The sequence below is a fragment of the Lampetra fluviatilis genome, chromosome 81 (genome assembly GCF_964198595.1).
Source record: "Lampetra fluviatilis chromosome 81, kcLamFluv1.1, whole genome shotgun sequence".
NCBI lineage: Eukaryota > Metazoa > Chordata > Hyperoartia > Petromyzontiformes > Petromyzontidae > Lampetra > Lampetra fluviatilis.
Genome location: NC_136355.1, coordinates 933,563 through 948,678, shown reverse-complemented (window position 1 = coordinate 948,678; position 15,116 = coordinate 933,563). Strand labels below are relative to the sequence as shown.

At 49.5% G+C, this 15,116-nt stretch overlaps 1 protein-coding gene across 2 annotated transcripts; it reads right to left on the bottom strand.

The window, feature by feature from the left end:
• Positions 1 to 7,103: 7,103 nt before the first annotated feature.
• LOC144953721 (uncharacterized) lies at positions 7,104 to 12,712 on the bottom strand. Of its 2 annotated transcripts, none has more exons than XM_078884291.1 (3): positions 12,675 to 12,712; positions 11,973 to 12,042; positions 7,104 to 9,897 (listed from the first exon to the last, which is right to left on the bottom strand). In XM_078884291.1, the coding sequence occupies exon 3, from the start codon at positions 9,867 to 9,869 to the stop codon at positions 8,292 to 8,294; it is 1,578 nt and encodes a 525-aa protein (XP_078740417.1). In that variant the 5' UTR covers positions 9,870 to 9,897; positions 11,973 to 12,042; positions 12,675 to 12,712; the 3' UTR covers positions 7,104 to 8,291. The 2 variants fall into 2 exon arrangements, with proteins under 2 accessions (XP_078740417.1, XP_078740416.1); XM_078884290.1 differs by having other exon boundaries at positions 7,104 to 9,879.
• Between the last annotated feature and the right edge of the window lie 2,404 nt (positions 12,713 to 15,116).

The window sequence follows — 15,116 nt, the reverse complement described above, 5'->3', positions numbered from 1 at the left end:
AAATATCGCGCACCAGACAATGCATCGAGGGACTCATCCATCCTGGGGAGCGGATACGCGTCAGCCACAGAGATCTTATTCAGGCGACGGAAATCAACGCAGAATCGCAGGGACCCGTCCTGCTTCTTAACCAGCACAATAGGCGCTCCCCACGGGCTAGAGGAGGGTGAAATAATATCGGCTTCTAGCATATCGTTAACAGCCGACTGAACATGTTCCTTCTCCACGGGACTCAGTCGGAAGGGATTTAGCCTGACCGGCGCCGCATCGCCCGTTTCAATGTGATGGTGCAACAAATCCGTGCACCCAATGTCATACTTATGTTTACTGAATACATCAGAGAATTCAATGAGCAACTCGCGCAGCGCACCCAACTGCGCCGCCGACAAATCGTCCGAGGCGGCACATAACGAATGGACCCACTCAAGGTCTTCCCTTGGCTCAACGTTCCGCGCGGGGCTCGAGCCCACCTGCGCAACCAACCCATCATCCCCAGGAACCTGCGCCGCGTGAGCCAGCACGGTGCCCTGCGGGATGACAGCTGGTCGCGACCCCGCGTTCAAAACCATCACAAACGGATCCCTGTCAGCCCGCACCAAAGTGTGAGCCACCGATAAATCAAGACCCCCGACAGCCTTGTTAGAAGGACCCAAAAGCATACTCTGTCCCGAAGCCTCCCTCACCCATGGTTTTCGCAACCGGAGGGGAATCAACATCTGTGAACCCGGGGGCACTTGCACTGTCTGCGTCGCCACCGCTTGTATCGTAGCGCACGCCGTCCGAATGTCAGTAGGGCCCGTCAAAAATGAAATCCGGCGACCCGATGGCAGTTCAATGCATCGTTGATCGATAAGAATTTTAATGGGCATTTTAGCCAAAAAGTCAGTGCCCAACAGACACGGAACTGCCAAGGAAGACGAAACGAAAACGGGTCCCGATAATTTGATATCTCCAATGCAAATGGACGCCCTAACCTGACCGATAATGCCCAACGATCCCCCATTAGCGGCGTAAAATGGCACATCCACTGGAAGCAGCGGACGACATTGGACTGGAAGAATATTATAAATGAGGTCCGATATAATAGTTGCCGATGCCCCCGTGTCCACTAACACCCTAATCTCAACCCCATCAATAGATCCCGTAACAACGGACGAACCCGCTGAAGCAGCCACAATTCTATGCCCCAATTCCGCCCATTCAATGTCTCCCTGGTCCCGGCCGAACCCCCCTCGCCGAACCGAATCCCCGAACCTTAACCGGCCCTCCTCCGCCGCAACGCGGCGTCCCATGTGTGCCGAATAAACAGGCCGAGCGTGTGAGGTGCCGCGACTTGCCGGGGATTGTAGAGATGACTTGGGCTCTCGGTCGTCGTCCAGCCGAGCTCCCATGGCGCGCTGCCGCGGAGCGCGGCACCCGGACGCCACGTGGCCCCGGAGGCCGCAGTTATAGCACGTGACGAGGGTCGGAGTAGATCTTGGTTGCTCCGACTTTCGGCCCGATCGCAGAGGCGACCGGGCCCCCGGTCTCCAGTCCCCTGGTCGTCCCGTGGCGAACGCCTCCTCTCGTGGGCTGACGACTTGGGGTTCGGCGACCACCAACCCCGGGGCTGCGACGACAGCAGCGTTGCAACCAACGCCTTGCTTCCGTTGTAGGGCCTCGTGCGCTTGAATACTCGTGGCGACTCTCAAAGAAGAAATATCAATGTCGTCAGCTGTGTTGATAGGGACCCCCAGGTCCTGCGCCAACTTGAGCAGCTGCTCCAAAACCATCGCGTCTTGGCCCTCCTCGTCCATCCGAGGGAACGCAGCATCAGCAAGAGCCAGCAACGCCGTGCGATAGGCCAGCGCGGTCTCCGTGGCCGCTTTCCGTCTTGCGTAGAACTGATGGCGGCATGTAGAGGGAGGCCCGTAGACCCTGGCCAACAAACCCAGCGCATCCTTCAGCGTGGAGCGGTCCGACTTCCGTGCAGCCCTGAAGGCCGCGAGCGCATCGTCGTCCAGCATGGCGGGCAATGCCCGCAGCGCCGTAGCATCGGACCACGCTGACATCTCTTGATGCGCCAAAAACCTTCGCTGAAATTGGCCCCAGTCTCCGCCTTCCGCCTTGAAGGCTGACAACGTGGGCAGGCGCTGCTGAAAAATGAAGTCATCCGCCTCGTGGTTCCTCTCCGCCTGTCCGTCGGTGTCTAAGATGGCGGCTCCAGCAGCAGACGTAAGATGGCGGACCCCCTCGCGCGCTGATGAAGTCGATGCGCGCGCTTGGGAACCCACCACCACGTGGCGCTCGCCGTTCCCGCCAAAAGCAGGCCCAGGCGCAATGGCGGGAATCCCCCATTCGTTTTGGCGGGAATCTGCGGGGCGACCTTGTAAAATGTCCCCCACCGTCCCCGCTCCTCCCGACGAGCTGATCTCCGCCAAGATGGACGCGGCGGCGAGCAGCAGCTCCGCCAGTCGGGAGTGCGCCTCACGAAGCCCGGCGTCTGTCCCCGGTCGCTCGGCCGGCGCCGTCGACGGACCCTGCAGCGTGGGCAAGTCCTCTTCCTCACCCCCCGCCACCAGCGGCTCCGAGTCGTCCAGGTCTTCCTCGCGGTCAATCCCGTGGGTCCTACGGGTCTTCCTCGTCTCCATACTTGGAAGCCCGTTTCACTTCTGACGCCAGATGAAGTATTGGAAAATGACGGCAGGAAACTCCTTGACGGGAACACACTTCTTTTATTAAATCTTGACTTGTAACAATACAACGCGTGGCCTCTCTTCTTCACACCGCACTTCTCTTGACTCAGGATTCTGTGCTGCCGGCTCTCTGTGCCTCGTGTAGACTCCGCGCCTCGGCTACACTCCTCTCTCGCCTCGTGTAGACTCTGCGCCTCTGCTACACTCTCCTCTCTCTCGCTGGCTACACCGTATGCATACTCGGCTCGTGCAGACCGTTCTCTCTCGCTGGCTACACCGTATGCATACTCGGCTCGTGCAGACCGTTCTCTCTCGCTGGCTACACCGTATGCATACTCGGCTCGTGCAGACCGTTCTCTCTCGCTGGCTACACCGTATGCATACTCGGCTCGTGCAGACCGTTCTCTCTCGCTGGCTACACCGTATGCATACTCGGCTCGTGCAGACCGTTCTATCTCGCTGGCTACACACTATACATTACTCAGCTCGTGTAGACCTTTCTATCTCGCTGGCTACACACTATACATTACTCAGCTCGTGTAGACCTTTCTATCTCGCTGGCTACACACTATACATTACTCAGCTCGTGTAGACCTTTCTATCTCGCTGGCTACACACTATACCTTACTCTCTTCTACTCTCCATTTCTCTCCTCTCCGGGCTCTATCTCTACACCTTCGTCTTCATTCTTAGATGGTTCCACTTCTGCCCCTTGCTCCTCTGTGCATCACCTTATATACCCCTTCTTCCCGGGAGACGGAGCGGATGCGGACCTCAACGTCGGCACCGCTCCTCCGTTACCCAATCCCCACGCGCTATCCCCCCGATCCGGTTCCGCTCAGCGCGTGTTTCCACTCTCCGACCAATCACACCGCGCTGCTACCCGATCACTCCCTCTGGGCGCGTCACCGGCACACAGCCAATCAGCAGCACTACCCCCACCCGCGCACTGACGCCTGCTCCTCCCCGTCAGCGCGCGTCACCACACACACACCCGTACATACGCGCTGGCACACGACATATACACCCAGCGCGTATCACCACTACACATGTATAGTAGGAGGGAACTTAATGGTAGAGCAGGTTGGCAGCAAATGGGTCACTTGGGCACAAAACCAAGAACGCCATCAGGGTGGTATCTAGTGGAGCCAGGGCCTGTTGTTGGGCATTTCCTTTGGTGACGTAGATGCGTTGACCATTTTGGAGGTGAAGTGCCAAATGGACGACTGTGGGGGAACGGTCATGGATGGGGAAGCCAAGAATTCTGCAAATGGCCTCATTGTTGCTGATGTATCTTGCTTGGAAAAAAGGTTAAGCTCATGCACACTTTGCCCCTCTCTTTTGATAGGCAAAGACAGGCATGTCAGAGCATTTGTTGATGTATTGGCAAACATAATTGATGGCTTTTTTTAGAATAGCAGAATTTCACGGTAAAGTGGGCCTGGAAGATCTTGCACAGAAGAGGGCAGTAGGGAAAGATCCACCGGTTGTGAACCTTCATTAGCGAGTTAGTGGCAGGTCTGAGCATTGTTTTAAATCCACCATGCTCAGTATTTCTGTGACGATATTGAGGATAGCCATCATGGGCCGACTGAGTGTCTTGCAAGTAGTTCCGTGGATACCTCTTGGTACACCTGTGGTCTTGCATACATGGCGCGTTTGGCTAGAACTGGGCACATGGGCTATGGACCATTTGGTTGCAGACCGCATAGAAAAAGGGCAGGGTCTTGATGGGGGTGAGATAGCTCAGCACTGATAAATGTGTTAATGTGACTTGCATGAATTGTTTCCCTCATCCATAGCGAAATGTGAGCATGAGGTGGACGATTTTGCCACCCAATGGTGTGCAAGTTACTGCTTGTCTATACAAACACGCCACCTTCGTTGGTCATAATAAGCATCATGAGGTCATCAACTTTGAATTTTAGACCCTCGCTAAGATGTCATGTCTGTCTGGTGGCTTTTGGATTGGATAAAGGTAAACCTGCAACTCCTTTCATTTGGGATTGGAAGTGAAGGTGATGAAGAGATGGGGAGTGGCATATTGGCTGATGTACATCATGGCATCCCGAGTCTTCTCATGCATGTATCTTGGTGGAGCTGTGAAGGATGAAGGCAAAATAACTAATCAGCCCACATTGTGACAGTTTGCATCTCCTTCGGAATTGATGGCGTCCCAGAGATGAGCATACTGTTCACACGCAGGCGGGTTTGATTCAGTAGAATGTAAAAGAAGGCGCTCACTCTCAATGTTGGCATACTCATTGACAACATACTGGTGAAAGAGGTTGGCGCACCACAATGTGGTGTCCTCCTCTGTCCATGATAACGAAGGAATAGAAGTTTTTTAGAGGAGACAGTTTCGTGAGGATGTCTTTGTCCTGCAGATTTGTAATTGGAGAAATCTTGACCTGGTACCCATCTTGGCCTTGCGACAAGAAAATGTGTTATTGGCGGGCATCGTATGCTCTGTTAGTGTCAAGAAATTGTGCGATGGTGTTTTCTTGGTATGGAAGAACAATGTCTCTCTCACAATGTTCCTCACCCACCGTAAGAAAGCAAGGTCAACAATATTTGGGGCATTGAACCTCCCTGCGTGCTCCCCGCTTTGGTGGAAAGTAAAGGTGCGGTACGGAAAAATGTAAATGGGTGATGTCCCCACGAATGTAACAAAACGATAGACGAAATGCAATGGGCTGTAGCTAAGAAAATCCAACGTATTTAGCAGTATAACATTAATCGGCATCGCAGTACTACGTATCAGTAAATAGCGTGACGTGTGCAATCGAAACAATAGAAATGCATTGAAGAAATAAGATGAAATAAGCTTACATTAAAGAGCAGCAGTACGCATAGGTAAGTTGAGAAGTAGGCTACAGTCGAGATTATAGACTGCCAGTACGCCGACTCAATGACACAAGCATTGCTACAGTCGACTTGAAAGGCTGGCAATATGGTCAGCAGCTGATAAAGCAGGATACAGTCGACATGAAAGGCTGGCAATACACCGAGTGAGGTAAAGAAGCAGGCAACAGATTATAGACTGGCATACACTCAATGCCCAAAAGCAAAATTAGCAGTGTAGATAATAGTTTAACATGTAGGCTTTCGCGACCAATATTATTTATTACAAACATTTTTGGGTTAGATCGCGTTATTATTTATGTATCGTAATCCTCCACCACCCGACACGAAAAGTGTCACGTTGACAAAAGACAAAAAGTTCACTACTTTAGACCACCGATGTGTTGAAGAGTGAATCCACAACATTAAAAGTTTTGAGTAGTACGACGTTTCGCTGGTAATCACATCCAGCATCATCGGGCAATTCGCCAGAATGGTGCCAGTGCACCGACGTGAATTAACGAGCAGGCAGCAGCACGGACTGGCAGTACACCATCTCAGCTTCATAGAAACACAGCTAAACAAGAACATACTTAGCAACCAAATAGTGCAATATTAGTTTTCTACACACAAACATTTTTATTGTAATATTTGCCAACTTATTTGTTTCATAATAGTAAACATTAAACCTGAGTTCTTAGCGAAAGATTAAATAAAATTGTACCTCACATTGCCGTGGTGAGGCCTAGTCCCGTGCAGAGCCCGCGGCCTCGCCTAGATTGCCAAGCCGGAGGAGGTGACACATTGCCAGGCTGGGGGCTGGGCCGCTCTCCCCACTCGCGCTGCAATAATGCCATCTAAGCGCTCTAAAATTAATATCTACGGACTTTATAGCAGTAACTGCACGCATTGGGGTGGGGGGGGGGGACACATAAGACTGTGAAGAATGAACCTCAGCGTTGTGTGTCTATTTTTTAAGCATTGTTAACGCGAATGAAATTTTTATCGATCGTGTGTTGCTCGGGGCGCAATTGCGTGCTTTGTCCCGCAGCGGGCGGCAAAACTACATAAATAAATAACGAAATATCGCACAAAATCGCTAATTAAACTAATTTAATGGTGACGGATGTGAAAAATGAATAGTGTTTGCCAACCGCAAGGCTTACGGCGTGGTACCGGGCAAATTTTTTTCGTAAACCCCACTGTTAGAGAGACAAATCCCTCGCAAGCGCGTGAACACACAGACAGACAAAAAATGAATTTATATATAAGCGCACTACTTTAACTGTGATGAACGCTGCACTTTCTGTCGTTTTCATGCAGGGGGCGCTGTAAACCTACGCGCCCCCTGCATGAACGACGGAGGCGCAGGGACAGACGTTCGATCACGTTGGAATTGATCTGCAGACGGCGGTCTTCTCGCACGGCCAGCTCTGTGTCGCCTCATCTCAATCCCGCGATCCCAACCAGGTGAAAGTCCGCATCGAACCGAATCCCCGGTAAGGCCATCTACTTAACGACTAGAGAAAATTCACACAAAATGTCGTTTTCAATGAAGTCTTCCAGATGGAAAATGATATCAGCTTTTAATTAAGAAATACAATTATCAAATGCAAAACAATATACAATTCAAAGTTGTTTCATAGTAAAACTTCAAAAGGGAGCATCGGGTGCTTGCGTGAATGCGTCGTTCGTGGACAATTTTTTTCGTCACTTTCCTGGCCCAAGGCCGTAAATGGTTGCGAGGGGCACCGCAGGCGGTCAGGCTTGCTTCAACCCATGGTTGTGAACATCCAGACGTTAATCAGGAAGGACCATTTCTCGACCTAATTCGATAAAATCTACGTCAACACGAAATACAAAATTATAATTCGTGTTGTTGAGAATGTATCTCCTCTATGTGTAACTTTTGAGTGGTATGCCTTGTAACAGATGAATGATCCGAGTGTGCTCCCTATTTCAAAGACAATGAGTTGCTCCAGAGGGAGATGCTTCCTGAAAACACAAAAATACCCTTTGACCTGTATCACAAGAACAATGAGTCTCACCTGAGTTATCTGTACAGGTTACTCCAAAAACACACTTTGTCCTAACATCACTTATTCAATGTTTGACCCTTATAGACAAAAGGTTACATGTACGAACCCAATCAGACAAGTATTCATTCTAAATTATTGACAGGCATATTAACAAAATTGAATTACTGCACTGAAATATACTGCATTAGGTTACATCCTATTAACAAGAAGCTAATTAAAAAAATACGCACCGTCTGCTTAACAGTGTATGTACAACATACTAATGCACCATTTAAAACGAGTCGGCCATTGCATGCTGGCATCTGGGTCAAAATGTAGCAAATTCTAAACATTACCTACAAACTCCACAACTGAGATGCCGCATCAACCATCGCCCCCTACTGACAGGCTCTTGTCCACATGCAGGCCGGTGCAGGGCTACCACATTGTGCCACACAGGAGCAGCTGCTACCTGGGGATGCTCTTCGAGTGTTTGAAACGAGATATGATACAAAACTCCGAGTTGCCGAGGCGATTAAGCAAGCACCATATAAATGCAATTGAAAACATAGCGAATGCTTGGGAGCTTATTGGCTCTCGCTCCTGGTTAGAGATCTACCCAACACACAGGTCCACACAGACTTGCCGCTCTTACTCTGCAAGTTGAACCTAGGAATTGAGTGTTCAACTTCACATTCTTGTCATTAAAAGCCTGTGACAAAGGTGCATCTATTGGAGCAACATCGTCACTGGCTTACACATCTACCGGGTCTCCATTTGACTTTGTATTGTCTCGGAGAAAGTCCACCCACACCTCCACTTCCACAAACTGCTGGGAGTTGCCTCGCTCTGCCTCACAGTCAGAATTCTCCTCCTGCTTCACATTGCCTCCATCGATGTGAAGGTCCGATTTTGGAGTTGACTCTTCATCTTCACATTTTACCTTCACTTCTTCACTCTTCACCATCACTTCTTCACATTTCACCTCTTCACATTTCAACTCGATACCCTTAAAAGGGTCCAAGATGGGATTTTCTTCCGGTTCTTGTTTGATGAGGGATGGGCTCATTGCGGCACTTTGACTTTCACAAGCTGATTTCAGACTCCACTCCTTGTGGATTTTCTGATGCTTGTGTGTTCTCTGGTGTCTTTGAACCTGTGATGACTGTGCAAACGCCTTCCCGCACACACTGCACTTGAAGGGTTTCTCTCCCGTGTGTGTTCTCTGGTGTGCTACAATATGAGATGAACGTGCAAATGCCTTCCCACACACACTGCACTTGAAGGGTTTCTCTCCCGTGTGTATTCTCTTGTGTGCTACAAGATGAGATGGAAGTAAAAACGCCTTCCCACACACACTGCACTTGAAGAGTTTCTCTCCCGTGTGTGTTCTCTGGTGTGCTACAAGATGAGATGAATGTGTAAACGCCTTTCCACACACACTGCACCTGAAGGGTCTCTCTCCCGTGTGTGTTCTCTGGTGTACATGAAGAGTTGATGAATCTGAAAATGCCTTTCCACACACAGTGCACTTGAAGGGTTTCTCTCCTGTGTGTGTTCTCTGGTGTATCACAAGAGTAGATGAATGTGAAAATGCCTTCCCACACACACTGCACTTGAAGGGTTTCTCTCCTGTGTGTGTTCTCTGGTGTATTACAAGAGTAGATGAATGTGAAAATGCCTTCCCACACACACTGCACTTGAAGGGTTTCTCTCCTGTGTGTGTTCTCTGGTGTATTACAAGAGTAGATGAATGTGAAAATGCCTTCCCACACACAGTGCAGTTGAAGGGTTTCTCTCCCGTGTGTGTTTTCTGATGTACATGCAGAGAACAAGAATCTGAAAACGGCTTCCCGCACCAAGTACACTTGAAGGGTTTCTCTCCTGTGCGAGTTCTCTGGTGTTTTTTAAGAGTAGATGAACGTGTAAACGCCTTTCCACACACACTGCACCTGAATCGTTTCTCTCCCGTGTGTGTTCTCTGGTGGACATGAAGAGAAGATGAAAATGAAAACGTCTTCCCGCACGGAGTGCACTTGAAGGGTTTCTCTCCCGTGTGTGTTCTCTGGTGTACTTGAAGAGAAAAGGAATCTGAAAACATCTTCCTGCACCGAGTGCACTTGAAGGGTTTATCTCCTGTGTGAGTTCTCTGGTGTTTTTTAAGAGTAGATGAATGTGCAAACGCCATCCCACACACACTGCACTTGAAGGGTCTCTCTCCCGTGTGTGTTCTCTGGTGCTGTGTCAAATGTCCAGGATGATCCGTACTGAATGCACACCGGTCGCATTGATGCCTTTTTGCACCGAGCCGCGACGAGTGCCTTTGCTCCATCAGACCAATTCTGCAGAGGAAGCAACAGCTGCAGTCAGAAAAAAAGTTATATTCACGTCAGTATCGATGCACAGAGGAATGCATATTTACACAGTAACACATGACTTATAAGTTGACACTTATTCATATATTCATGATATAGTGAAAAAGTTTCCCAAATTCATCACACGGGCTGTTATGGCACACAATGAGAGGGCAAACGATTATAACCATGCCTGGAAGCCCTCGTATCTTCAAAATGAATGTTAACCCAAAACTCCGAGCACACAATTTCGGCTGTCTGGCTTCAAAATGAATGTTTATGAAAGCTAAATTCAGCTGACATAGCAAAGGGTGTTGAAAATAATACTATTTGTGTTCTGCACAAATGCATAAATTAATGTTCAATCGCAACTTAGAGGTGTGAAGCCAGGCACAGATGTCCTTGATTGCTGTGATGAACAGTCCCGACTTTAGCTGCACGTGTGCGGTGATAAAATCCAGACTCTAACCTTACAAAGACTTCCAGAGGAAAACAAAAATAAACTACTGTTTTGATATAACGTCCGTGCTCAATAGAGTTAATAGACTTTACTGCAAATACAAACTTCATACTGTCGCATATTCAGAGGCGGAGTCAGGATTTTCAGGTGGGGGGGGGGGGTAACACCTCCAGCAATGAAAAATGATAGTTGTTAGTAAGTAAGGAGTTGTTAGTAAGGAGTTGTTAGTAACTAAGGACTTGTCCCTTGCTTTTTATTCGACGCGTGTGATTGGCATCGCGCTCACTGAAGGTGTTGATGCCTTCAGGGAAGTCGTGTACTGTAGACGCAACTGCGCACAATTTTGCGAGTCGCTTGTAACTGCTTTGCCGTTACTTATTGCCAATTATGGACATGGACTGTTGTCCTCTTAGAGTCCCTGGCACGTAATAACATGCCACACGGTGGCGGTGGGGGTCGCAAAATGCTGATTTATATACATAAAAAAAGGGAAATTTGTGAATGTGTCTGTTATAAATGTTTAGCATACTTCCCGACATGCAACAAACTTAAAAAATGGCATGTGGATAGCTTCCAGACTGTACACAATGCATGCTTGCTGACATCACCCACCCCCCAAACACTCCACGTAGGCCGTGTTTTAATCCAAGACAAGAATCCAAGTCCCGGGAAAAGCCGGGTAGTGAAGCTAGTTACTAATAAACCTCAATGATCGTTGGGGGGGGCACGTGCCACCCCACCCCCACTGGCTGAAGCACTGTCACACACTGGCATGGTTCACAGGTGGTGGTGTGTCCAGACCAACGCCTGGCCACCTTCACCTGCTCAGTATTAATGCTTCCTCACTCCACCAAGTAATTCATTGAGGATCAACCAACACAGCCGAGGTTGCGTGTCTCTCTCTCTCTCTCCCAGTGGTCGCGTTGATTTCCTTCCCAATCCCCGGGTTTCCCCTCCACATGTCTAGAGTGAACACCGCCACGCGTCTAGAGTGAACACCGCCACGCGTCCAGAGTGAACACCGCCACGCGTCCAGAGTGAACACCGCCACGCGTCCAGAGTGAACACCGCCACGCGTCCAGAGTGAACACCGCCACGCGTCTAGAATGAACACCGCCACGCGTCTAGAGTGAACACCACCACGCGTCTAGAGTGAACACCGCCACGCGTCTAGAGTGAACACCGCCACGCGTCTAGAGTGAACACCGCCACGCGTCTAGAGTGAACACCGCCACGCGTCTAGAGTGAACACCGCCACGCGTCTAGAGTGAACACCGCCACGCGTCTAGAGTGAACACCGCCACGCGTCTAGAGTGAACACCGCCACGCGTCTAGAGTGAACACCGCCACGCGTCTAGAGTGAACACCGCCACGCGTCTAGAGTGAACACCGCCACGCGTCTAGAGTGAACACCGCCACGCGTCTAGAGTGAACACCGCCACGCGTCTAGAGTGAACACCGCCACGCGTCTAGAGTGAACACCGCCACGCGTCTAGAGTGAACACCGCCACGCGTCTAAAGTGAACACCGCCACGCGTCAAGAGTGAACACCACCACGCGTCCAGAGTGAACACCGCCACGCGTCCAGAGTGAACACCGCCACGCTGTTGACAAGCCTCACCTTGTTATTGTTGTTGTGGGCAGGTCGCTTGTGAAAACAAGAGCGGTACAGCAGCTCAAGCGGGCTTGGCCTGGTAAAAATAAAAACTGTGTGAATATTTAAAGTAAAACAAAGTTACAAAGTGGGGAGCCGGGTGAAGACAAATTCAACTTAAGCGAGATATAATTGTTTTTTTATTCTTCTATCTGGCAAGAAAATTGACACCTTTTTTACGAGGAGTCATGTTTGCATAGACCACAATACCTGCAGTCGAACGCAAACAAAAAACATAACTCTAAGCGACAGAATTGAAGCAAACGCGATCAGGCGAGGGCAGGAGGCAAGGCCCAGCGTTGTAAAGTTCCAACTTGCACATCGCTTCCATCCTCACTACTACTCAATTGACATCCCTACGAGAGAGAGAGCGAGGCTCTACCTCGGTACACACCAACCACAACAACAACCACCACCACAAGCACCACCACCACAAGCACCACCACCACAAGCACCACCACCACAAGCACCACCACCACAAGCACCACGACCACCACCACTACAACCACCGCCACCACTACAACCACCACCACCACGACAACCACCACCACCACTACAACCACCACCACTACAACCACCACCACAAGCACCACCACCACAACTACCACCACAACTACCACCACAACAACCACCACCATAACCACCACAACCGCGATGAGAATTTCTCACCTCGGATTTCAGTTCACGGGCGGAGCGGCAACTTCCTGGTCCCTAGCAACGTCACGCGGCAGCAGGTGACATGACGTCACTTGCGGGGTACACCTCCCCCTGGCGTTTGATGCCGATGAGGTCACGCTGAGCGGTGACGTCAGAGAGCGGGTTCAGAGTTCAAGTTTGTTGACAGAAAGGGAGCAGCAGTGTCGAAACGGCCTCAAACGAGTCCCCGGTGCGGTGTGTCAACATCGCTAGCACTGGGGAGACAAAGGCGGCCGGGCGTGGTGCTGGCCACCCACCCCCTCGTGTGCCGTGACGACCTCCATGGGTGCTGCTCGCTATGAGCAGCACTTTGTAGATGTTGTGGTTTGGCTCTCCAGCACACCGCTGGCGACATTTCACGATGACATTTTCACGTCCATGAAAAGATAATCGCCATACTAACCTAGGCCGTTTTTTGGCAAAATCGATTAAATTTTTTTTTTAGCTTTTTTTTGCAACGAAAAGTGCATTCCTTGGTTGTGTTTCGCCTGAGTAGCCCATATATTACGTTAAAAAGTGGGAAATGTCATGCATGAAATTTTCGTATATAAAAAAGATCATCGGCATACTGTGCCGTTTTTAGGCTCAATAAGCCCAACGTTCACAGCTTTATTTTAGGACGAAAGTTAATTCCTCTATTGTATTTACCCTTAGTATGCCATGTGTTAGATTAAAAGTGGAACATTTCACGATGAAATGTTCACATCCCAAACAGGAAATCGCCATACGAACCTCTGCCGTTTTTGGCTAAAATTGAACGAATTTTTACAGCTGTATTTTTTAACAAAAAGTGCATTCCTCGGTTGCGTTTAGCCTGAGTAGTCTATATATTACATTAAAAGTGAGAAATTTCACCATGAAATTTGAAGTAAAAACATCAAATCGGCATACTTTACCAATGCCGTTCTTGGCCAACATTTTCTAAATTTTCATAGCTAGATTTTCCAAGAAAAAGTGAATTCCTCCATTTTGTTAAGCATACGTATCTATATATATATAAAATCGCGAATCTGTCTGTCTGTCTGTGTGTGTGTCTGTCTGTGTCGCCGGACCATACGCAGTTTCATTGGACGAAATGTGAGGGATTTGCGAGACACGATTGGTCCGTTTGGTTTTCCTAGCGCTGCGATTGGCCCGTTGGCCGACCGGCGCGGCCCACGGCGGTTGCCCCTGGCAACGGCCAGCGACGCCTTCGCTGCGGGGTGGACGCCATTTTGAATTCCCGTTAAAAATATGCGCACGCATTAACACGCGACTCTGAGGTAAATTCATCAAAGTTTCACGTCCTCCTCACTCCCCCCCCACCCCAATGTGTGCAATTACTATTATAAGGTCGGTAGATAATAAAATTATAGCGATTAGACAGTATTATTGTAGCGCGGGGGGGGGGGGGGGGTAACGGCCCCAGTACCCAGCCTCAGCTGGGTAGGCAATCTAGGCGAGGCCGGAGGCTCTGCACGGTACTAGGCCTCGACACCCCACCCGTGTCAAGCGACGACTTTGTGGTATAAACTCGATATACCCGGCGTTGCCCGGGGGGAAAATACATTTAAAATCTTCTTAAAACTTTTAAACATTACATACCAATGAAAATACAACTGTGTAATTACTTTTAAACCCGACGCGCCAAGAATCGATTCTCTGAATCGCGCAAAGGAATCGAAGGTTGTAGATTCCTTTAGATTCGGACGATTCCCGTTTACTATAAGTTGGTTAAAGTCGATATAAACTGCTACGAACGGGAAATATCCGGCGTTGACCGGGGCAAAAATGTAATTAAAAACTCCTGAAAACATTACAACATAACATACCAATGAAAATGAAACTCTATCATTCAAAATGTAAACCCCCAACATGCCAGGAATCGATTCTTTGAATCGCACAAAAGACTAATCGAAGGTTGTAAATTACTTTAGGATCGCGCTTCCTATTTAATATAAGTTGGTTATAGAGTTGATATAAACTGCTACGAATGGGAAATATCCGGCGTTGACTGGGGCAAAAATATAATGGTGAGGGTGTGATTGGTGAGGATGAGTAGTGAGGGTGAGTGGTGAGGGTGAGTGGTGAGGGTGAGTGGCGGTTGTGAGTGGCGATTGTGAGTGGTGATTAGTGAGTGGTGAGGGGAGGTTGAGTGGTGAGGGTGAGTGGTGAGGGTGAGTGGTGAGGGTGAGTGTTGAGGGTGAGTGGTGAGTGGTGATTGGTGAGGGTGTGATTGGTGAGGATGAGTGGTGAGGGAGAGTGATGAGGGAGAGTGGTGAGGGTGAATGGTGAGGGTGAGTGGTGAGGGTGAGTGGTGAGTGGTGATTGGTGAGGGTTTGATTGGTGAGGATGAGTGGTGAGGGAGAGTGGTGAGGGAGAGTGGTGAGGGTGAATGGTGAGGGCGAGTGGTGAGTGGTGAGGGTGAGTGTTGAG